This window comes from Scleropages formosus, chromosome 15 (genome assembly GCF_900964775.1).
Source record: "Scleropages formosus chromosome 15, fSclFor1.1, whole genome shotgun sequence".
NCBI classification, from domain to species: Eukaryota; Metazoa; Chordata; class Actinopteri; order Osteoglossiformes; family Osteoglossidae; genus Scleropages; species Scleropages formosus.
The window spans coordinates 14,304,476-14,328,036 of record NC_041820.1 but is presented as its reverse complement, the minus strand read 5'-3'; the positions used below and the strand labels follow the sequence as shown (position 1 = coordinate 14,328,036).

Here is a 23,561-nt window from a genome sequence, read left to right as displayed (position 1 = left end):
TTTTTTTTTTTTTTTTCCCTTAGCATTCTTCTAGATTTTTTCCCCGCATGTGTTCCGTTGTCTACGTTCAGTTACTTTTCCATTCAGTCCCTGACAGCTGGTGTTAGTATAGCCCTTGGGTGTATCATAGAATATAATGATTCACTTTTGTAGAAAAATTTATTTCTCTACAACTGAGATCTGAAAATCTGGCAAATACTTTTTCTTTTTCTCGTCAAAAAATCTCTTATCTGTAGGTGACAAAAAGTAAGAAAAGTAGTCTTGTCTGGCCACATCAAACTTCTGTATAAGCTGATTAAATGGCATAAATGTAGATTTCTCATAGCAGGTGCTTTCTGCCAAAGTGTATTAAAACTTTGAGTATACGAAAGTCAGGGGATCATGAGAGAAGTTTGTCCAAAAGAGATTAGTGTTCAGATCCTTCTTGAATCCTTAGAGAGGTTCAGCTGTTTTGAGTGTGGCAGGGTGTTTGTTTCACCATGTTGGGCCCAAAAAAAGATGAAGCAGTGGGCTTGTGATAATGGATCATAAGTGGGACAAGTAATTGACCAGAGGTGGAAGAGTGCAACACTCTTTCTGGGATGTGGGGGCTCATCTAACCCTGCAGTATAGATGGAGAAAAGTAAGGGACACATCACCAAGCCCTGAGGAATACCTGTTGGAAGACTGAGGAACAGACATAGAAATATTTAGCACATTTCAACTAGAGCAAAATTTCTGAAACAATTAGACTGTTAGAAAATATTAAGGCAACAAAGAACTTTAAAAATACTTTTAAATAAAGGAATGCCGGGTTCTTTCTAGATCAGCTACCTACTGACTTCATGTTTGCCTTCTTATGAACATCTGACTCAGTTCAGTTGTTGCTATAGTGACAAATAAGCATCTACTTTTGAACACACCTTGAAAAAATGGAAGTAGAAAACTACAATAGGGATATTGTTTGTTCAGGTGGACTGTAAACCTCATGGGTCACAGGTATGAAACAGGGTGCAAGTGTCTACTAAGCACTGTTGATGGTTAATGTTTCCTATTGCTGTGGTTATTTCCAAAACACTATAGTAACTCATTAGTCCAAAGATCCTCAAAAACATGATGGACTGCAGCAGCCGCACAAAACCTAGAAGTTGTGGAGAACTACCAGATACTGGCATTCCGGGGAAAACAATCTAGGACTTAAGGCTGTACATCTGACTGGATTGTTTTTGAATTCTTTTTAAACTTTTAATAAAAGAAGTGGTCAATACTATCTTAAATGAATATTTGTTTTATTAGAGGTAGAAACCTTAAAGGGGAGTGGAAACATTTGAGCATTATTTGTTTAAAATGAGAATTCACAAAAGTCAGATTGCAGCATATTACGTGTTGTTTTTAAGGGAAATTTATTTAAAATTCTTTGTTCTTTGTATATGCTTGTGACGTTTTTTTTTTTCCCTCATGGGCAGAAGGTTTAATGAACATCACTGTTTGACTGGACAGAATTTTACAGTTAAAATTTTTTTTTTTTTTTTTTTAATTTCTTTCCTTCTCAGCCAGTCTCTTTACATCTATTTATTTAGCAAATGCTTTTCAAATAAGTACAACGCAACAAAAATAAAAATGCATTTCAAAAGCAGATGAAGGAACATGGCTGCAGACATGTGATTCTCAAAATCAGTTTGTCCGATGGCACTATTTAAACATACATATATTACATCGGTAGTTGCATATAGAATTGGTAAATTGTACAAATTTTAAAACAGATGACATTAACATTACATGAGTAACAGCATAGAGTTGATAGTGAAATTCAAAGGTATTTTGTGACAAATTACACACACACATTTTCAGAACCGCTTGTCCTATACGGGGTCGCGGGGAACCGGAGCCTCCCCGGCAACACAAATTACATAATGTAAATTTAAGGAGTACATGGGCAATCCAAAGAGATAGTTTGAGACTCTTTCTGAACATTGAGAGGGACTCAGCAGTTCTGAGTGAGAGAAGATCTTTCCAGTCCATTGGAGCCAGAATTGAGAACCTTCACACTTTTTATTTTGGACCTCTTGTGCATGGGACCACCAGGTGGCCAGAGGGAGAGGAGATCAGCAGTCTGGCTGAGGTGTAGAGACTGGTCAAGGCCTGTCGGTATCACAGAGCATTTCCGTTAACAAGTCTCAGACTTGCTACAGGCAGCTAGAGGAAGGCAGTTGAGAGAGATGAGGAGGGGCAATAGATGGAAGGGAGTACTTTGGCAGGTCAAACATAACTTGCACTGTAGTATTCTGTATCAGCAGTTGAGGTCTCATGGAGGTGGCAGGAAGGCCAGACAGGACAGAGTTGTAGTACTCCAGGTGGGATTATCACCATGGCCTGTGCCAGAACCTACGTAAAGTTATTTGTCAGATAAGGGCAGATCCTGTGGATGTTATGCAAAACATATCTGCAGAACCAAGTTATGGCATCACTTTTTTGAGAGAAGCAGAGACTCTTAATGAATGAAACCAGTGAAATAAGCGAATTTTCCAGTTTGATAGCGAGTTCCAGTCAGGTGGACAGACCAGCTGGGAGGTGAAGAATCTTGGCTTTGAAGAGGTTGAGCTCTCAGTTATGATCATTCAAGTAGAAATGTTTGAGAGGCAGCCAGCGATACACAAAGATGCGTCTGTAGCTCCAGGACGCAAAGAGAAGAGTTGGGTTTAAACAGCATAGCAGTGATAGGAGCATCTGTTAGAGGCAATGACAGAACCAAAGGAGGAGGTGTAGATGGAGAAGAATAGGGGGCCCAGCACCGAGTCCTGCAGAACACCAGCTGAGAGAGGCTGTGGAAAAGACCTGGAGCCACACCAGACCAGCTGGTAAGATCTACTGGAGAGGTAGAACTTAAAATATTTCAGTTTGGTACGTCTGAGGCCAAGCTGTCCAAGAGTGGAAAGTAGAGGCTGATGAGGGAACTAGAATTTGGTGTCAAATGCTGCAGACAGGTTGAGGAGAATGAGGACCGAGGAAGGGAAGGCCTCTCTTGCTCACTAGAGAGTATCTGATTCTGCAAGGACGTTAGACTTGGTGGAGTAGCAGACTTTGAATTCCGATTGATAGGCGTTAAGAAGATTGTTCTGGGCAAGGATTACGTATATGTGATTGTAGGCTTGCGTGTTTGAGTTTTTAACAGAAATGGGAGGAAAGAGACTTGCTTGTAATTGTGGACTGAATTGGGTTCAGAGAGGGTTTTTCCACCAGCAGTGAAATGAGGGCAGATTTGAAGGCAAATGGGAAGCAACCAGCGGTGAGCAGGGAGTTAAGAATGGAGATCAAAGAAATAAATGGTGGAGAAATGAAGGGTTGGGATCAAGGGAGCAGGTGGTGGGTCTGTGTTAGAGCAGGAGTGATGGATTTCAACTTACATTTATTTATTTAGCAGATGCTTTTCTCCAAAACAACTTCCAGTGAGCTCTGTGTAGCATTATGAGCCCACACACCTTATTCACCAAGGTGACTTACACTGCTAGATACACTACTTACACTGGGTAACTCATCCATATATCAATGGAAAATGCTCTCTCTGTCACTCACACACTATGGGGAACCTGAACAGCACATCTTTGGACTGTAGGAGGAAACTAGAGCACCCAGAGGAAACCTACACAGACACAGGGAGGACATGCAAACTCCACACAGACTGAGCAGAGATCGAACCCATGTCCTCTCACATCACCCAGGCGCTGTGAGACAGCAGCGCTACTCGCTGTGCCACCGTGCTGCCCGGCTTCTGATAGGGGTTGAAATGCAGAGAATGGGGCTTTGCTGAGAGATCAAATACTGTTGTCATAGGTACATGCCAGAAACGTGTTGGTGCTGGAATGGAACATGAAAAGTAGCGAAGAGTTTGTGTGGATTGTTGGCTGCTCACTGTAGTTTTTGCTGAGGAAACTAGAGTCAAAGGATGCAAGGAAGTTCTTGTAAATGAAGTCTTCAGCTAATTAAAACATGATTGTCAAGCTGTTTGGCCGTCAGTGTATTTGTACTTGTTTGTAGCACTTCTGGTGTCCATCAGTACTTCTGGTATCCACCAGCATGACTCATCTCATACAGCATTCTTGGAATAGTCCTCATCTCCATTTTGTGTGGTAGAACTCTTGCTAACACTGTGTTTTTTGCTCATTGGTTTTTATACAACAAAAGCAGCCAACCCCACAGGGAAGTATATAATCCAATTAAATAAGTTTGGACTAGTGTTAGTGCAGCTGGGATAATGATCATTATTGGCAGTACAGTAACTCGTTTGGCTCAAAATAGTGAAAATGAAATTAGATCAGTATGGTCTCTCTTATTGTAGTCTGCTTGTTATATTAAGTTTGTGTGAACTGTATTTGTTCAGCGACAATCACTACTTTAAATAAAGAAAAAAGACAAGGTGTCAAGTTCATCTGGCATTTACAAGCTTTGCTAGTCCAATGGGTAGCAATGGTACCTCAGATTACCTGGGTTGTGCGTTCCGACACGGATTCAAATCCCGCTCAGTCTATGTGGAGTTTGTAAGTTCTCCCCGTGTTGGTGTAGGTTGCCTCCCACAATCATAGGTGTCTTTCAGGTGGTCTGGGTGACCGCAGTTGCCCATAGTGGGTATATGTGTATTCCGAGTCTGTTACACTACTTGGATGTAACTGTGGGTCATTGATTGGAGGGTGTTTAGTGCAGGGTATCTAGCATTGTAAGTCGCATTGGACACATGTTTTAATATATAAAGCATACACAAAGTTTTGGGTTTATGCAGATGGTAATTTCACCATAGCCCCCCCAGCATTATTTATGAGAAATATATGAATATTTCCCTTGTACCCACACTGCGTGGATGATGACGGTGCTGAGTGTGGAACAGCTCCCCACCCACCGCCATCACAAGTGTTGAGAGTTAAGTCCCTTTTTCACATGTCGTTCTGAGCTGTAACCTTGTCCTCTGACAGAGTTAACAAGGATATCGCTACAAATTATTTTATCTGCAGAATTGCATCTCATTTCACGGTTAATGACAGGTTCGTTTCCCTTCACGCAGACAGCAAGTGTGAGACGATAACTTCCCCAGTGGTCTCCGCATCATTCTACCGTCAACTGCAGGGGATGAACAGAAATAGCATTTTGTTTTTTGTGGGTCTGTGTGATGAGCAGATATGCCAAACTGCCAGTTTTTGTTGTTTACAGCGAAGCGCAAGCTTTGGTGCTCAAGACAGCTCTCAGTGCTCCCTAACATCTTAACTGTCCCCCTCTATATGCACCAGCACTACGGCACAAAAATGTCCTCCTTGGTCGATACTTTCACCTCCTTTCATTAAATCCCAGGTGATCAAATCGACTCTGCAAAGAGTCAGTTCAAAGATTTTCAAATGCCGAATTGCAGCATCTTTTGAAGTTAATGGTGTTTAGAGTGAAAATGTGCCTGGATCGAGGAGCAGCTGATAGTGGTAACACTTGGGGGAAGGAGTATCGATTGCTTGCGTAACGCAGTCGCAGTGACGCTGGGGCCCCAGTTGCCATAACGCCCCCTCTTCATGCCCTACCATCTCTCACCTCATGTCTTATTCAGGAGAAAGTAATATGTGGTCGCTGACGTCGGCTCAGGCCCAGCAGTCATTTAAGTCTCTCTGTTAGAATGGTCTTTCTTACCTTGATTTGACTATGATTACCTGAGCTATGTTATTACCTGCTTGTTCTTTAAAAAAAAATAATCTTTGACTGTAAAAATTAGGATGAGATGACACTACATGACTAGTAATTTTAACATGTGATAAACAAAGACCAGGGTAGAAAACATGTGGCTGGATGTGATTTTTGAAGGCAGTAATAAAGCAGAGCCCAGGTGGCGAATCTTAATGTTATAACATGTTACACAATTCCTGAGGGTGGGACGTCCTGAGAGTATCGTCACACTGCTTGTTTTGGTTTTGACTCAGACTGTGAATCAGTTTCTGCTGACGTATTGAAGTGGTCTCGGCCTTTGCTGGATGCCTCCCAACTCACCTGCTTGCCACAGCTGTAGAGCAGCGTGCCCCCTGGGAATGCCCTCCTTGCTGTTCTGACATCTCACTTGAGATGTGTGAGGTTCCTTTTGCAGTATATGAAATTTCACAAGTGCATTGGGCTTCATGATCTTGTAAAATCATTAGCGAGATTCTGAACCGAGTGGCATGCTGTCGTACACCTGGCAAGTGAAACCGACAGTTACAGATTTAACTCGCATCAAAACGTGAGGCTTCCCCAGGCTTTTGTGGGGCCGCATTCCTGCACTGTGTGCGTGTGCGTCATTAAGCAAGACAGAATCATCAGCTGCTGTCCACTGCTTCTGCATGACTCTTCTTGCATTGATATACTGCCTTTAATAATAACTGTACATTCTTCAGGGTTGCCATTACAGCTGAGTGGACGGAGTGTTGAAATAGGGAGTGGGTTTGGTTTCATCATCAGACTGTGAGGAGGGCCTCTCCCACCACCCCAGATTGGTCCTCAGTTGTACCCTTGGTTGGATAGAAATTTCCAAGTCATTTGACCTTCTCGTTAGGGGGGGCTGCTGACGCCGTCTCTAGTTGAGCGCGTGTCTGTTTGCGTCTCTGTTTGAGTCTAATGATAGTAATCTTAAGACCCGGTTAAGATGCCCGTGCTGATGACTGAGCTCAGGTAACTGGAAGGAATTGGTGACAGTGTTATCCAGCAGATATTTTGCTGGAGCGGATTCTGGGAGTGGGACTGTTGGACTCTACTAGTGACACGAAATGAGCAGACACTTCTCCGTCATTGGTTGCTTCTCTCTTCTGGAATGATATCGTCGAACATCCCCGCAACCATGTTTTTCCCTTAAATCTATATCCTGCCCCACATTACCCTCAGAGAAGAGTGCAGAGGAGTCTGATTCATCAGATAGTGTCCCGTATCGCTGTCCCAGCTCCTCTGTCTTCTAGCCAGTGTGCCGATCCCTCAGTAAAGCTCAACAAAACAAAGGAGTCACTGTGTAGTTGGGCTCAATGAGTTAGCTCAGAGTCAGGGTCACGTCAAAAGATCTTTGCAATTAAGAGGAACAGCAGCTTAGGGTTTGGAGTAATCATGTGTGGACATCTTCGTATTTGGGTGTGAGTAGGAAGATTGCATGGTGTCTCGCTGCAGGGTTAGTTAGTGGATTGTGTGCATGTTAGTGTGCATATGAGAGATTGGTTGCGTGTGTGTGTGTGTGTGTGTCTGCAAGGATATTCCTGTGTGTAATTTATGCGTTACTCCACGCAGTCTCTGAGGACACGCTGCTCCTAATGGCTTAGTGATGCAATGTTCTAAAATATGCAGCGTGATACATACAGAAAGGGAGGAGGAGGGGTTCGCTCCCCATATGCCTGCATTACCTGTAACCTGAGACCCATCTTCTCCCTCCGCACAGGCCTGAGAATACAATGAGCTGCAATCAGTTGTCATCTCCGAGCTTGTACACACAGCTACACAACTCTCAGCTTTATTTTTCCCTCCGCAGCTCTGTTGTCTCTCAGCTCCTAATTCTCTCATGCTTGTTTTTTGTTTTTATTTACATCTGCAAACATGTTCCAACCCCTTCATGGGTTTTCAGTTCCCATACAGCAACCAGTTTACCACGGAAGTCAATTAAGGAGGAGGAGCAGATTCCCAACGCATCCCATCATGTTTCTGATGTACGAGGTTTAAAATAAATCGCTGATAACGTGGAATTACTGTGATTGGTACCATGGACGGTGTGTGCTGTTCTTGCAGTGTGTGAGCACGCTGCACATTGTGCTGCCAGTCAACAGCCTTGTATGTGGAGAAGGTACAGTTTGCTGTCTGCCTAGGGAGCCATTGTGCAGCATGCTGTGTGCGAGGGGGGTGCGGAATTCCCTCTGAGCTGCTTCAGTTTCTTAATGGACAGAAACTGTACACCCAGAGCAGTGGGGCAGTGGGGTGAGGGCTAACATCCCAGCACCACTTGGGAGGAGAGGAATAATGTCTTCCCGCTCTCCTCCCCTCATCCTCCCCCATGTAAAACCCTTCTTTTTTCTCCTAAACCGTTCTCTGGGCTTTCTGATTCCAGATAACGCCGAGACTCATCATTCTGGTCACGTGAGAACACCATAGTCACCGTGTTCATAGGAGAAATTGTGATTGCAAGTATGGAGTGCAAGTGTCAAATTCTTAAAGCACTTGTTCCTTTTAAAATGTTTAAAATTTTTTGTGTGAGTATACCCACAATTCTTACTTGGAATATATTTGCTCAACGCCATGTTCAGATATGGTGGGGATGTAGCATGGTTTTCAATCAGATGACCTGAACTTCAATCCTCTCTCCTACTGTAGTACACTTGAGCAAGGTACGTACCCTAAGTTGCTCCAAGCTGTGTAAATGGGTAAATCATCGTGAGTAGCTTGGCATATAAATCTAATAAGACAAATCAGCTTGAAGAAAAGCATCAGCTAAATGAATATTAATGATCAATAAAGTTTTATCTGATGCTTGTTGTTGATGTCGACATTAGGTTGGTATGGGGATTTTTGATGGGATCATTTTGGCACGTTTCGAGTTGGCGTCCCTGTTGGATTCTCCAGATTAACGTCCTGTCATATTAATAAAAACAGGCAGTGCTTTAAGTCAACTTAAGTGCTTAAATCCACCATATATAGATATATGCAGTATATTTGTAGGCTGAGGTTGAGATTGCAGAGGAGACGTACAGGCCGTTGCTGCCAGACTCACCAAGAGTGTAATTGCCTATTGAAAAGTGACCTACATTCTGAAAGCCACAGTGAGCGCAGCATTGAGAAGTGTGCAGAATAGCCCAAACCCTCTGCATTATTTATGGGAATGTTTAGTGTTTGTATCTCCTCCTTTGCTCAGTATTCTTCGCACCCTTGGAATTGAAGTTCTCGAGGCTGATCTTTCGCAGCGTACTGGAGGTTACGTTGTTGGTATAAGAAGAGGTGTAAGGTATCAGAACAACTGAAGTCATCAAAATTTGATGTTATTTCAACAAACTTGCTATGGTGACACATTTAATATGTCATCTGACTCAGTGGTGATAAATGATCATCTTATATTTGGTGCTGATTAGTGCTGCCAGCCCAGCTTGATATGTACTGCTCCACTTGAAAGAGATAAATGCCTTCAGTACTTTCAGTACTCTGTGTTTCTATTTAAAAACAGATTTATATTTAGATTTAGTTCTCCTTCACAATAGCGCTGTTCGTCACAATAGAATCTCAGCAGAGAACATTCCAGCAAGATGACGCAGCCTAGCGATGAGACGAGAAAGTGCTGTTGTCTGTCCACGACCCGTCCTTTCTGCTGAACTTATGCTGTATCATGGAGCACTGGCCAGGTGATATAGACAGAAGGAAATGTAAAAATAAATGTAGATGTGCCACATGGAGCACTGTACTGGAAATACTGTAGCTGTCTGTAGTGCTCTGCTGTGGCAGTTGTCCTGAGTGTGTGTCTCACGGGGCTGTGACGATACGTCTGCGGTTCTTCCGGCACAGTTGGGCTCAGCTCGTCCGGAATGTGTTGAATCGCTTGGTTGGCCAGCGGCATCCATCCCTGTGGCTTGGCGACACAGATGTACACTTATCGTGCACAATTTGGTGCCAGTTCTTCATTCATACACACAGCCATTTAGGGTATGGTATATGCTAAAAGTTATATCCCTATGAATTTTGCACAAGAGTACACAATAACAATTTGAGTACACTATACGGTATATGTAATGTACACACAACTCAGTTATGGTCTTGAGTTTTGAGCCATTATTCTAAAAGGTCAATTTTCATATCCATGGTGATGAGGATCCCCGTGTGCTGGTCCTGATGCTCTTTGGTCATTTTTGATGATGGAATTGATGGTGCTTACTGAGCCAAAGTGCTCTGTTATCTGTTGCAAATAAAACACTCACTTAGTTCGAGATCTTTTTTTTAATATTCAGATGTCCCCCCTCGCTGGATTTAAGGTGATTTCTTTGCAGTAATGGCTCCCATCTTTTCAGAACCATTTTTAAGAAGTGACCAGCATGCATGTCTCAGACTATTTTTTTTTTTGTGTGTAACCTGAGCAATTAACCTTGTATTTTTTCTTTCATAACTTACTTGTGGCTTATGGTACATTGCCAACAGTTTTGTTTCTATACCTGCTTAGCACTGTCTGAGTAGTGGACTTGACTATGCCAAAGATGGGTGGCAGAATTGTATTTAAACCATTTGTTATTGTAAGCAAACTCCAAAGGAACATGGCAATGTTCAGTCAAAATATAGAAACTTCAGGGTTGTTGAATTCTTATGGAAAGAAGCTGCTGTTACTCTTCTGTGAATGACACAGTGGTGCTGTTGTGGTCACCCTGCCGTTGGCTGCTCTGTGCTGTGAGTGAGTCATTTGGAACCCTGAATGTGACCTGTGGCTCTCTTCGACAGGTGCAGCTTCAGGTGCACCCGAACCTGTCGGCGAAGGAGGACGCGCTGCAGCACATCGAGGAGCTGATTCTGCAGCTGCTCAGCATGCTGTGTGTGGCACAGCCACGAACTGTGCAGGACGTGGCGGTACTCCTTGCTCATACACTCAACACCTTTCCAACTTAATCTTTTTCCTTTTTATTCCCTTCTCTTTGTGACTTTCAGCTTATGAAAAGAATAAATTTAGCGCACAGACAGTTAAATAATATTCACCACAACATCTGAGATGTTCGACAGTAGGTGTACAAAGTATTTGCTTTCAGTTTTGGCAAAAATTAAGACTGCTTTCATTTTCCCATGTAGCTGCGTTGTTGCAGAGTTTCTATGTCAGTGTCAAATCTTTGAACAACACATAATGTTGAGCTGTCTCTCTCACCCAGGACCGTGTGCAGAAGACCTTTCCGCATCCTATTGACAAATGGGCTATTGCTGATGCACAGTCAGCCATCGAGAAGCGTAAACGGAGAAACCCACTGCTCCTGCCTGTGGACAAGATCCACCCTCTGTTGAAGGTACGGTTCTAGAATGGATGCAGCCCTGTGGGAAAGCAGGTTTTCCTGGAATGGCCTTTACTGTGTGCATGTGGTATCAAGGATTTAGTATCTCATCTGAAATGCATCAATAGTTCAGTATTATTTCCAGTCAGTGACGATATCATTGCAACTTCTCAAATAAAATAGGGCAAAAACAGTAGGAGGTTCTTTTGAGCCAACTTGTATTGGGTTATTGTGTCATTCCCAGGAGGTCCTTGGTTACAAGATTGACTATCACGTGTCATTGTACATCGTGGCTGTGCTGGAGTATATATCAGCAGACATCCTGAAGTTGGCTGGGAATTACGTGGGCAACATCCGTCACTATGAAATCAGTCAGCAAGACATCAAGGTCTCCATGTGTGCTGACAAGGTACATGTTCTACCTTGGTTTGTTCTGTTTTATTGTAGATTTTCATTGATGATGTTTGCGGTACTTCAAGGATTTGTTATTCAACTCTGTGAATGTAAATATATTTGGGAAAATACATTTTTATAATTAATATTGAATGTTTTGTTTTTTGTGGCTATCAGATTTCACAGCAGCCTGTTTTCATCTCAGGTACTCATGGACATGTTCGATCAGGACGAAGACATTGTGGTATCTCAGTATCCAGATGAGCCGTCCACTACGGGTGAGCTCACCTATGATGATCTGGTACGTCTGGAGATTGCAGAGGAGCGCCAGTACCTTCGGGAGATAGACTTGATCATCAAGGTGTTCCGCCACTCCTTCATGTCCAATGACAAACTCTTTACACCTCAGGTAAAGTGATCTAGAGTCTGTAATAGAGCATTTAAGTTCTTCTCTAATACACCAGTCTTCATTGATTGGTGAAACTCTATTTATTTTTCTAGAACACTTTAAATGGTATGTGTTTGTGTTCCTGAATGCTTTAATTGATTAATGCTCAGACTGAGCTGCTTACCTCAAAATAACTCAAATTCTTTGAGTTTTGGCTGCCATTAGCTCACTGTGACAGGGAGTCCTACCAGCAGAACAGATCGGTTTTGTTCCTTTGGGTGGAGAGATTATCAGGCCTTTCCCTTAGTTTTCACTGCAGGTGGCCTCAGTCAGTCCATCAGCTGCCCTCTCTCTCACCTGGTGAACTAAATGCAACTACACTAGGTAGAAAAACAATACACTAACAGTAACATAAAACACTTCGGTGGTGCACAAAGTACTCCATTTAATAATAAACACTAATAAATAATAAACATTCTGGTAAACATCACTTCCTCATTTCAAAGAATTCAGAGAATTTGTATTTCCCTCTAAGTTGCAACTACACTAGGTACACTAGTTTCTCCTTTGACATAATGTGTGTGCAGAATTTGCACTGGGCCATTTTGTGACTGGAAAACTGAACTGTTTTATTCTGCCTTATGCAGCGTTCCAAAGATTTACAAGGAGAAGTTTGGCAAAAGCCCATCTTTCAAGATACCTATGCAAGGACATTATTTATTGCATTTTGTAAAAGATTCATGCATGTGAAATGCAGAATCGGGCACTTGCAGAAACTGTTAGAGCAGTATAGTATTAGATGTGGACAAGGCTTTGAGACCTTTACTGTAACACCCTCCTTCTTTTCAAGCTGTTTCTGGAAAAACAAAAAAACTGCACCACTGGTCTTTGTTCTGCAGTATACTCCGGACCTGAGTTTGTCCAGGATGGGGGAAAGTATAAGTTCTTGCTCAAAGAAGTGAGCAGTTTAAAATACTTCACCACAGCCACTGACACAGAATGGCTTCCTGAAAACAGCATGCCACTTTACAACTTAGAGGGAAATACAAATTCTCTGAATTCTTTGAAATGAGGAAGTGATGTTTACCAGAATGTTGCCCCACTGCCACTTACCACAAAAAAAGAATGAAATAAACTGGAAGCATCAACAACAAGGTTTCTGTTGCATTTTAAGTATTTTGTCCATAGGGGTTAAGTGTGTTGTTTTGGGTGTAGGAAAGGATTTGTGTATTTTAGGTTGGATGGCTTATGTTTCTTAGGGAAGGTGGGTAAACTTTGGGCTGTGTAGAAAGCAGAACTCTCAATTAAATTGTACTGTAGACTGTAATGATATTGACAGATGGTGCCAAATTACTTTTAATTTGACCTCAAATATGGCTGAAGAATTTAAGGATGTTCGAAGGCTAAAAAGAGACTGCAGAGCCTGCAATTACTTCTTGGTCTGGTATTGTTATTTCTGTAAAGCAGACCACAGCTCATTGCTCAGAGTGCTGCTGGTGTCAAAGCTCTTTTGAGAGCTCATATGCACCAGTCTGTGGTCAAGCACAAGTACAGTCATGATGGAAGACTCTCACATTTCATGATTTTTGTTCTTCCAAACGATGTCTGCATTTGTATGGAGAATGTATGGCAGAAGACCTCTGCATAATGTATAAGGAGCCCATTTCATGCTGGAACATTTAAACATGATGCAGTGTGTGTTCAGACATCCGCTGCTCTTGACCCATTGATGGTGCAGTTTCTCCTCTGCAAAAGTTCCCTTGTGCAAGTCCTCAGTTTCCCCAATTACATTTAGTAATGCGGGGCTTGTTGAGATTTCTGCTGTAAGGTTTTTCTGTGCTGTTGTGCAATTCTCGTGTGGCTGTGCTTTTCTTTCTTTTCTGCTGTTTGGGTCAGGGTGGGATATGTGGGCAAGGTGGTCCTGGTCCGTGTCTTTAATGTTGTTCCGCAGGACAGGAGCATGGTCTTCTGGCTGAGCGATGTCTGACTTTTGATGTTACTTGTAGGATATAGAGGGGATCTTCAGTAACATCCTGGACATCCACGAACTCATAGTGAAACTCCTGGGCCTGATTGAGGATGCAGTGGAGATGACCGCGGATGGAAGTCCCCATCCCCTTGTGGGCAGCTGCTTTGAGGACCTAGCAGAGGTGGGGTCACTATCTCCAGCACTCCTTTGCATGTTTATCATGTGTGCAAGGTACAGCAGAGCCCTACACAAGTTTGAGTGTCAGAAGCATGAAGACCCTCTTCTCTTTGATTTTTGCAGTAATTAACTTCACTGTTGTGCTTGGGATCAGGACTGCTGTAAAACATTATGGGTAATCTGTGCCCTTATCCATTGTCTTTTGGCAGCTCTCCATTTTAAAACCTTTTTGCCAGTCCCTACAAGCGTGTGGAGGCGCACAGTCTTTGTAGTTTTTGGACTACATCCCACACCTTTGATTACAACCTTAGTTTGGATGATCCCCTTTAAAGTGTGTGTTCTTACTGCAATGTGGAAGGTCTGGGTCAGTGGGTTAATTAACTTATTCTGAATATGTGCAGGAGCAAGCATTTGACCCCTACGAGACCCTGTGCCAGGATATCCTCTCAAGGCAATTCCAGGAGCACTTCAGCAGCCTGATGGCCAAGCCGACAGTGGCCCTGCACTTCCAGGTACACAATAAAAATGGCTCTGGATGGCTGCCAGACCATTCATCATCTGTAACAGGGTGCCTGTCTTCTCAAAATAAATGCAGAATTCTTATTAAAAGATGTTCTGTTTTCTTTCTATAATATCTTGTTACGGTATTGATGCTGCTAATGACATTATATGGGCCTCTAGCTTTTTGTAAATATAATTGATTAAGCGCTCCGCCTTTAGTATGGTGTACTGAGGGCCTTAGGATTACAAAGGGGTCTTGCTGAATTTTTGGATGGTCCAACCAGGGATACAAGTGGTCTGTTTCAGTGTGTTATAATGGTTCTTGGTGCTGTCCTGAGTGTGAGCTGAGAGAGCTTGTGTGTGAGAATGTGATTCATTGCTCAAACAGCTGCTCCACAGCTCTGCCCGACTCTGAGGGCCACCGATTCCAATTCCTGCACTTGTTTTCTTTGCTTTCACATCTCCATCTGCCTCTGGGGGCTGCTTATTTATTTCCTTGTCTGCCATTGCTGTAGAATAAACACACTTACGCAAATGCTGATTGCACGGCGCTGCCCAAAAGGGAACTATATGGAGGATAAACTCATATGCTTCCTGGCCTATTCATCATTTTCTCACTGTTTTGTATTAAAGAAAGTGATGCATCTTGCTCATGATTAATGAAACACTATTTATGGGAGATCCGGCAAGCCATCTAGGGTTCTTTATAAGGAAATTATACTGCTATTAAGAATACCTGAAAGATAGGTTTTTTTTTTTTTACACCAGTGTTGCAGGCTTGCTGCTAAAATAATATATTTAATCATGTTTAAATATGTTTGCAGAAATATGGCTTTAAATATAAGTTGTGGGGGATACAAGGCCTACAGAGATGAGTAAATTTTTTACATGCAATAAAACAATCTACTGCGTGTAGTTTCCCCAGAGTGAATATCTTCAGTCTTCATCAATCAATAATGACCGATAAAGATAAAGGTTTGTTTTTCTCAGCAGACCTGAGTGTCTGCCAGCTGGACAAGTCTGGAGAAGGCAGAGAAATGGCTTTGGGTCGATACTGTTAACTAGAGAGCTGGGGAGCTGCTGCTCACTATGCCTGTTCCCCTTTCACCACTCGTGCACCATCTGCATTCATCCTCCCTTCTAGCCATCATTTTTTCTCAGCCTCTTTGTTTTCTTTACCCCTATTTTATCAGCCTGTACCACCGCCCCACCACCACCTTGCCTAAGCCACTGCAGCCTGCAAAACAAGGCAGTTAAAATGCACGTGTCTCTTTGCAGGGTCTGGCATTATGGATGAATTACATGGCTCTTCAAAAATAGAACGGACTATTTTACAGCAGTCAATTTTCTCCAGGAGACTGAGAGAGGGCTTTGCTTGGAAGTGCATTTCATGATGAAAATGAGCCGTAAATTAAAGATGGCCCTAGAATATAACTTCGATTCAGCCTGATACCATGTTGAAACACATGGCGGCTGCTGTATTTTTTTAAACAAGTCTTTTACTTTTGCAGTTTGGCATGATGTATTATTTAAATAAATAAATGCTGAGAGCTGCAGTTCATTGCTGTCAGTGCCTCTCCAAGTGACTGATCTGTTTACAAGCTTGCGTTCATCAATATTGCATAGGAGCAAAGTAGAGAGGAAGGCTTGGTACCACAGGGCTGTGTGCTGCAGGACACAACTCCCCCCAGCATTAACTTGGCCTTAACTTCTGGACTTCCTGTGTTAAACCAAAGAAACAGTGCAGCACGAAGCACAAATTGGAGGTAGACATTACGCTGAAGAAGCTTTGTAAATGCCAGTGAGATCCTCAGCACGAGAAACAACCCCGTTTACTCCGATTTACTTTCAGCATTTTGTTGCTTTAAGCACATGTGTGTATTGGTGAGCACACTTGTGTGTGCGTGCACATGTTTGTGGTTCCTGCGTTGTTCTCAGGCATTGTACACTATTGAATATCTGTTGACTCTCTGGGGAGTCGTGCTTTTTAAGAGATCCTTAGTTCAGCCAGACCCAGCCTTCTTCCACATACAACTATAGTTCTCCCACTTACCATCTCTCCTTCTCTTATGGTTTCTGACATCTTTGTCTCCATTTTTGTATTAGCTGCCTTTTTTGCCTCTTATCCTTCCATTCTCATTGCGCACCTCCCAGGGCCCAGCCATGACCCATCGATATTCTGTTTTGTTCCCACAGTCAATCGCCGAAGGCTTCAAAGAGGCTGTTCAGTACGTCTTGCCTCAGCTCATGATGATCCCTGTGTATCACTGCCTTCACTACTTTGACCTGCTGCAGGTGAGTGCTCTTGCACACACTCACTGTTGTTTACTAGTCCCTTGGCTGCTGGTGTTCTGATTTTGCAACAGTTTCATTGGGACCAATGTAGCTCACTTCTCAGGTGAGCAAGTAATCAGGTTCCTTGCATTAGTTGTGGACCACCCTCCTCACCAGCTGTCTGTCCCAGTTCAGTTCTCTCCATGGGGAACCTGGCAGTAATGGGTACTGCTCTGGAGTGAATGGTTCCCATTGCAAATGCTCCTTCATGAAAGCCTTCCTTAATGAAGCATTCCTTTGTGAAGCTGTTGGAACCACATTCCGTCTTGTGGTGGGAGAAGAGAAGTTCTCTGTTGCTTAAAGCAGCAGTCGAGATGCAGGTCAATGAACAGACACAACCACATATGCAAAATATGTGGCGTTTGCAGTTTCTTCAGTAAAAACATCTATATTCAAATCTGAAGTTTTAAGTTATGCAACTAATGCATGTAAATATTGTCAGTTAAAAATGTAAGAGGAGAAACTTACTTTTCATATAACTGTTGTGTTAAGAAGCAATTCAAGCAGGTGTGTGTTGCATACACAAGAGGTTTCCCTCAGTGTTGTGATATGTAGGAACTCCATGGGAACATTGCACAGTTGGTGTGGCTCCCTGAGCATACACAGGTCCAGCTCTTTTCTCTCACCAAAGCTGCTCTTCTCTCTCCACAGTTCACAGCGAGCGAGTGCGATCCCTCGGATTTCTGCAGTTGTGTAGAGCACTTCTGGTTTTCTCCACCAGAAGTACAAGCAGACACAACATTCTCCACATTAATACAAGAGATACCTTAAATGTAGAAACTGTCCCCCCTCTCCATAAACTACTGGCTTCTTGTTAGTTACGATAGTCATTTTTCTGAAATGCGAACATTTTCCAAATTGCGTTTTCTTGATGATTCTGTTTTATGAAATCCCTGTATTGTGGAGCTGAAGTGACCTGCATTTCCATGATTAACAGTTAGTTGGCAGTGAAGCACAACAGAATAGGACTGAGACTTCACTTCAATTCATGTATAGTGTTTACAGAGCATGTCTAATGTTTGTGAGAATCCGTAAACGGTAACATATGGACCATTGACAGAATGAATCGGTCAACAATCTGCATTAAAGTGGAGGTTATGGAAATAATGTATTTAGATTTTGAGTAATTTTAAATGAATGTAGCTCACAATTCATAAAAATGTTAAAATGAAAAGTCTTCAAAGTATTTTTATTAACTATAGCCATATCCAAGATGTTTGATTTTACCTTACTTGTAAATAAATCAAGGGACATTTGTATAGCATTTTTTGATTACCTATATAACAAAGTTGAAATATGCTGTCGTAATGAATTGGTCAACAATCAGTGTTAAAGAGGAGATTGGGGAGGCTACATAGTGTATATATATATTTTATTTTCAGTAGTTTTGAATTAGTTTTATTTTAATGTAGTTTGAAATGTTTAAAAAAGTGCTGTACTGTATCGGACTGGCATTGCATCTTGAGTGTACCCTATGCAGCCAGGATATACTCTGCACAACGCAACTCTCCATTAGACAAAATTCGCTTTTTAATGAATAAAATGAAAGTGGAGTTTTATTTGTCTTTTTTAGATTCTACGCATACTATGAGGATATGGGTGGTTGTCTCTTTAGTAGCTTTTATTGAATGTGACTTGATGGTGAAAGTGACAGTAACTTGGAGACAGTGTACTCTTCTAGTAAAAAATTGATGTTGCATGTCTCTGGGCAGTGTACGATCTCTTCACTGCTGCCTTCACAGCAATATTTGTTCTACTGCTTGAGGCTCATTTCCACTATAAGCCCTGTTTTGTAAATACTGCGTGTGTGTATACAGCAGCTGCAGGAGCGCAGCCAGGACCAAGATGACCAGGAGTGCCTGAAACAGGCCATCACAGCATTGCTGAACTTGCAGTGCAGCATAGAGCGCATCTACAACAAGCACCTGCCACGCCGCAAGCCCGGGTGTGTATACAAATGTGCGCACGCACACATACACACTAAGTGCTTGTTTCAGTGGTATGAACTTTGAGCTCTGTGGAGGCAGTGTGAATACTGATCGCTCTCCTGTCAGTCGGTGGTGTGATGATTCTTGTCGTTCTCCCCTAGGGAGCACATGTATCGTCTGTACAGCCGGCAAGTGCGAAGCAAACAACTGGCCATCAAGCGCATGAACGAAATCCAGAAAAGCATTGATGGCTGGGAGGGCAAGGACATTGGGCAGTGCTGCAGCGAGTTCATCCTAGAGGGAACACTGTGCCGTGCTGGTGCAAAGCACGAGCGCCACAATTTCCTGTTTGATGGCTTGATGATCAGCTGCAAGGCCAACCAGAGTTCGAGGCTGCCAGGGTCAGGCAGTGGGGCAGATTTTCGACTGAAGGAGAAGTTTGTGTTGCGCAAGGTGCGCATCGTGGACCGCGAAGACACACCTGAGCTCCGACACGCCTTTGAGGTGCTCGGCAAGGATGAGAACTGCGCTGTGTTCTGCGCAAAGTCTGCCGAGGAGAAGAACATGTGGATGGCAGCACTAGTGACATTGCAATATCGCTCAACACTGGACCGCATGCTGGATGCTGTCCTCTTGCGCGAGGAGCAGACCCAGCCGCTGCGGCTGCCGTCGCCCGAGCTGTACCGCTTTGCTGTGCAGGACTCTGAGGAAAACATAGTCTTCGAGGACCGTGTGCAGAGCAAGACGGGCATTCCCATTATCAAAGCTGGCACCGTGGTGAAGCTGATTGAAAGGCTCACCTACCACATGTATGCAGGTGAGTTTAGCTGGCTCACTGTTCTGTAGCTGATTTTCGGAAAACTGTACAAAAACACAAGAGTGCACTGTGAAAAGCAGAAAATATTTTTAATGAATAAAATGAAATGTGAGAAAGTTAAGGAAATGGCAGATGTTATGGTAAGTAGCCCGGGATCTTAGATATAGTTTGTTTTACTCGCAACTGGGCAACTTGTTAATTCACTCTGTGCATTCTGTAATAAAACACATTTAATTCATACAGAAAATATTCTGTTCTTTACACACATTTACATTTTGTCATATTTTGTTCTCCAGATCCCAACTTTGTACGGACTTTTTTAACCACATACCGGTCATTTTGCAAGCCTCAAGAACTGCTCAGTCTGTTAATAGACAGGTATGTTAAACCTTGAAAAACTCATTCTTTAGCTTGTCAGTGCTTATGATCGCTGCTAACACAGATATTCTTTACTTCAATTCTATTGACAATGACAATGAGAACCTTTGTATCAGACCCATTTATGCCCTGTGATATAGGATCGAGATCCCAGAACCAGAGCAAACGGAGGAAGACCGACAAGCTTTGTGGAATGGTGATCAGCCAATGGCAGCAGAGCTCCAGCGGTTCCGGAGGGAGTATGTCCAGCCAGTACAGCTCAGGTACTGTCTGCCATATAACACCTCAAACTGAATAACTACATTGTTTTAGCCTTGAAATCTAGCAATACAAATAACTTGATAATTTTGCATTCAGTGGGGATTGGTCAGCTTGTAATGCAGGATTTTCAAACACATATTACTCTAATTAGTGTATCATTGATATATCTTTGAGTGGGGTATCTAATGTTGGAGCCCCTGCATCACTTTGCAGCAATCACCAGCTCTGTAAACCTGATCAGCTTTGATCTGCTCAACCGCATGTAATAGCCCAGGTGTTTCTTGCAGGGTTCTCAATGTCTTCCGCCAGTGGGTGGAACACCATTTCTATGACTTTGAGACAGACCCAGAACTGCTGTACAAACTGGAGGAGTACATCACCAGTCTTACGCAGCTACGAGGTTTGTTTGTAGCTGCACTCATGATTTACAATGAAGACAAATTTACTTAATTTTTCCTTGGTGATAAATGTTGCAATTGTACTTCTAAGAAATTTCTCCACTGTTTATAAAAACTACAGCTTTGTACTTTGCTTTAGATTTAAAGGCTATCGGAAATGTGTGATTCCGTTTTTGGTTTACTCTGTGTTCAGGGAAATCCATGAGAAAGTGGGTGGAGTCTATCAACAAAATAATCAAGAGGAAGTTGCAGACACAAACAAATGGTGTTAGTCACAATATCACCTTTGAGAGTGCACCCCCTCCAATAGAATGGCACATCAGCAGGGCAGGGCAAGTGGAAACTTTTGACCTGATGACTCTTCACCCCATTGAAATTGCACGCCAGCTCACACTGCTTGAGTCTGAGCTGTACAGGTAAGGTCCACAGCCATCCTTTAGGTTTTTGAATGAGTTGGTGTCCTACATGTCTGATATTCTCTTAATATTGTACTATAATTCTGTTAGTACATTTTTGAAACGGCATTCCTGTTGCTTTGATTCTGTAAACTTTTACTGTATTTTTTTTTTTTTTTTTTTTATATACATTGTCTGCTACTGAATCTTTCAAGTAATTCACATTTATGGATTTGGCCGATGCTTTGCTCTGAAACTGTTTGCTACACATTCCTCAAGTAGCTTCTTATAGAGGTGAAATTGAAATAGAAGGTACAAACACAATTTCTGCAGAAAGTGTTGAACAAGTTCATGTAACTGCCAGGAAACTGGGAGGAAAGAGATGGGTTTTTGAAACCCTTCTTGAATGCTGGAAAGCATTCAGAAGTTCTGAGGAAGCTCATTCCACCACATTAGCTTCCTTTGATTCTGGACCGCTTCTGATTGAGAGCGCCCAGTGGGAAGAGTTGGAGGACCGTAGTGCTCTTTTCTATAGGAGTGATGAAGTCCTGTAGGCATTGGGATGCAGATCCTTTGCCCATCCTTGTTAGGCAATAACCAGTCTTGAATGTCATGCAGGCAGCCTTTTTCAAGTAACCATGCAGTTCTAAAGTTCTTTCTTTTTCTGTTGGATATCTTACGATAAAATCATGAATTTGCATTTGGGAGTTTTTGCCACGGTGGAGGTTTTCCTGGGTGAAAGTGACCATGTTGTATACTGACACGGTTAACCTAAACCACATGAAAGCACTTGAACATACATTTCCATAAGTAATCTTTCTTTCCCGCAGTCTCCAAAATCCATTTCTACATTGCAGATCCTTATCATTGCCTCCTTAGCTGACTTAGTCACCCTGTTACTACGAGTTTAAACTTCATGCAAGTGCTTTGTTACTCTTGGTGTAGAGCTGTCCGGCCATCTGAACTTGTTGGCAGTGTCTGGACCAAAGAGGACAAGGAGAAAAACTCGCCAAACTTGCTGCGTATGATCCGACACACAACAAACCTCACTCTTTGGTTTGAGAAGTAAGTGCGTTGCAGTAGGCTTCACAGGAGTGCCTGCTTTCCGTAGACAGGCCACTTTTGACAGCCATAAATTTGTGTTTCCAGGTGCATCGTGGAAGCGGAGAACATAGACGAGCGAGTGGCTGTACTGACACGCATCATTGAGATCCTGCAGGTGTTTCAGGAGCTCAACAACTTCAACGGCGTGTTGGAGATTGTCAGTGCCATAAACTCTGTGCCTGTATACAGACTAGATCACACCTTTGAGGTGAGCCCTGGTTCCTCTCATTCGCTTTGTTTGTGTCTAACGGATCCTTCTCCGTGATCCTACATAAAAGCTGCTTCTCACTACAGGCTGTGCCTGAGAGAAAGAAGAGAGTTTTGGAGGAAGCTGTTGAGCTCAGCCAGGACCACTTTAAGAAGTATTTGGCAAAACTTAAGTCAATAAATCCACCTTGTGTGCCTTTCTTTGGTAAGCCTTTCTGACTGAGTGGTGTAGTTAAACTGAGTACCCCTTATTTACTCTGGTGTCGGTTAGACTTTTAATCTGATGTCCTGTTCAGGTATATATTTAACAAACATCTTGAAGACAGAAGAAGGGAACCCAGATTTCCTCAAGTGTCACGGCAAGGAGTTGATCAACTTCAGCAAGCGCAGGAAAGTGGCAGAGATCACTGGGGAAATTCAGCAATATCAGAATCAGCCTTACTGCCTCAAGACAGAGCCTGAAATCAAGGTGGGTGAAAATGTGTGTCAGAGGAGTTGGAGTTCACCACTCAAGCCAGCAATTGGGATGGTGACAGGAAATTTGGTAGGAGTAGTTAGCATCTTGATTTTGTAATCTGAAGGTTGCCAGTTCAGGTTTTAGCGGGATCCTCACTATCATACTTCTGAGTAACTGTTTAAATGGTTAATACTGTAACTTGCTTTGCCTGAAAGAGCTAACAAAACAACCTTCTTGTGCCCCTGCAGAAGTTCTTTGAAAGCTTAAATCCAATGGGAAGCATGAGTGAAAAGGAGTTTTCCGACTACCTGTTCAACAAGTCTCTGGAAATTGAGCCACGCAGCTGCAAGCAGCCACCTAGATTTGTAAGTAAAGAGCTGTGAGGAGGAGATTGCAGTCGAGGACCAGTTAGGCAGTGATGAGATTGTCATACCTTGAAACTGTCTTTAATGAATCTCTTTCTCATCCTGTAGCCCAGAAAAACCCAGTTCACACTCAAGTCCCCTGGTATTCGCCCAGTGCGGCACACCTCTACCTCAGGAACCCTGAAGGGCCACCCAGTACCCTTGGAAAGGGAACCGCTTCACAAGATCACCTTCCGCAACATTGCAGAGACAGAGCATGAGAGCACAGCCTCGGTGCCGACCTCGCCAAACACCCCCACCCCACCCCAGTCAGCATCCTCTGACCTTAGCTCTGTGTTTATGGAGCCTGATCTCAACAGCTCTTGCGGTGAGTCCTCTTCCAGTGTTCTTCTCCGAGGCTTCCGGTCCACAGCTGTGTAATAGGGCACCACCTGACCAAGTGAATGCTTAAATTAAAGATTGTGTGTGTGTGTAAAACATGCTACTAAATACTAGTGAAGTTAAGAATTCATTTTAATACAGAAAAAATTTCTG

At 42.9% G+C, this 23,561-nt stretch overlaps 1 protein-coding gene across 1 annotated transcript in view; it reads left to right on the top strand.

The window, feature by feature from the left end:
- sos2 (son of sevenless homolog 2 (Drosophila)) overlaps positions 1-23,561 on the top strand; it is a 28,137-nt gene that overhangs the window by 2,871 nt on the left and 1,705 nt on the right. Inside the window, exons 2-20 of the mRNA XM_018727410.2 lie at positions 10,420-10,545; positions 10,839-10,970; positions 11,200-11,364; positions 11,554-11,757; positions 13,743-13,886; positions 14,284-14,394; positions 16,580-16,678; positions 18,535-18,662; positions 18,807-19,462; positions 19,759-19,840; positions 19,981-20,103; positions 20,389-20,501; positions 20,693-20,915; positions 21,840-21,959; positions 22,044-22,206; positions 22,293-22,410; positions 22,502-22,674; positions 22,911-23,027; positions 23,136-23,394. Of these exons, the coding sequence (XP_018582926.2) occupies positions 10,420-10,545; positions 10,839-10,970; positions 11,200-11,364; positions 11,554-11,757; positions 13,743-13,886; positions 14,284-14,394; positions 16,580-16,678; positions 18,535-18,662; positions 18,807-19,462; positions 19,759-19,840; positions 19,981-20,103; positions 20,389-20,501; positions 20,693-20,915; positions 21,840-21,959; positions 22,044-22,206; positions 22,293-22,410; positions 22,502-22,674; positions 22,911-23,027; positions 23,136-23,394 (3,256 nt within the window). The remainder of the gene's footprint in view (positions 1-10,419; positions 10,546-10,838; positions 10,971-11,199; positions 11,365-11,553; positions 11,758-13,742; positions 13,887-14,283; positions 14,395-16,579; positions 16,679-18,534; positions 18,663-18,806; positions 19,463-19,758; positions 19,841-19,980; positions 20,104-20,388; positions 20,502-20,692; positions 20,916-21,839; positions 21,960-22,043; positions 22,207-22,292; positions 22,411-22,501; positions 22,675-22,910; positions 23,028-23,135; positions 23,395-23,561) is intronic.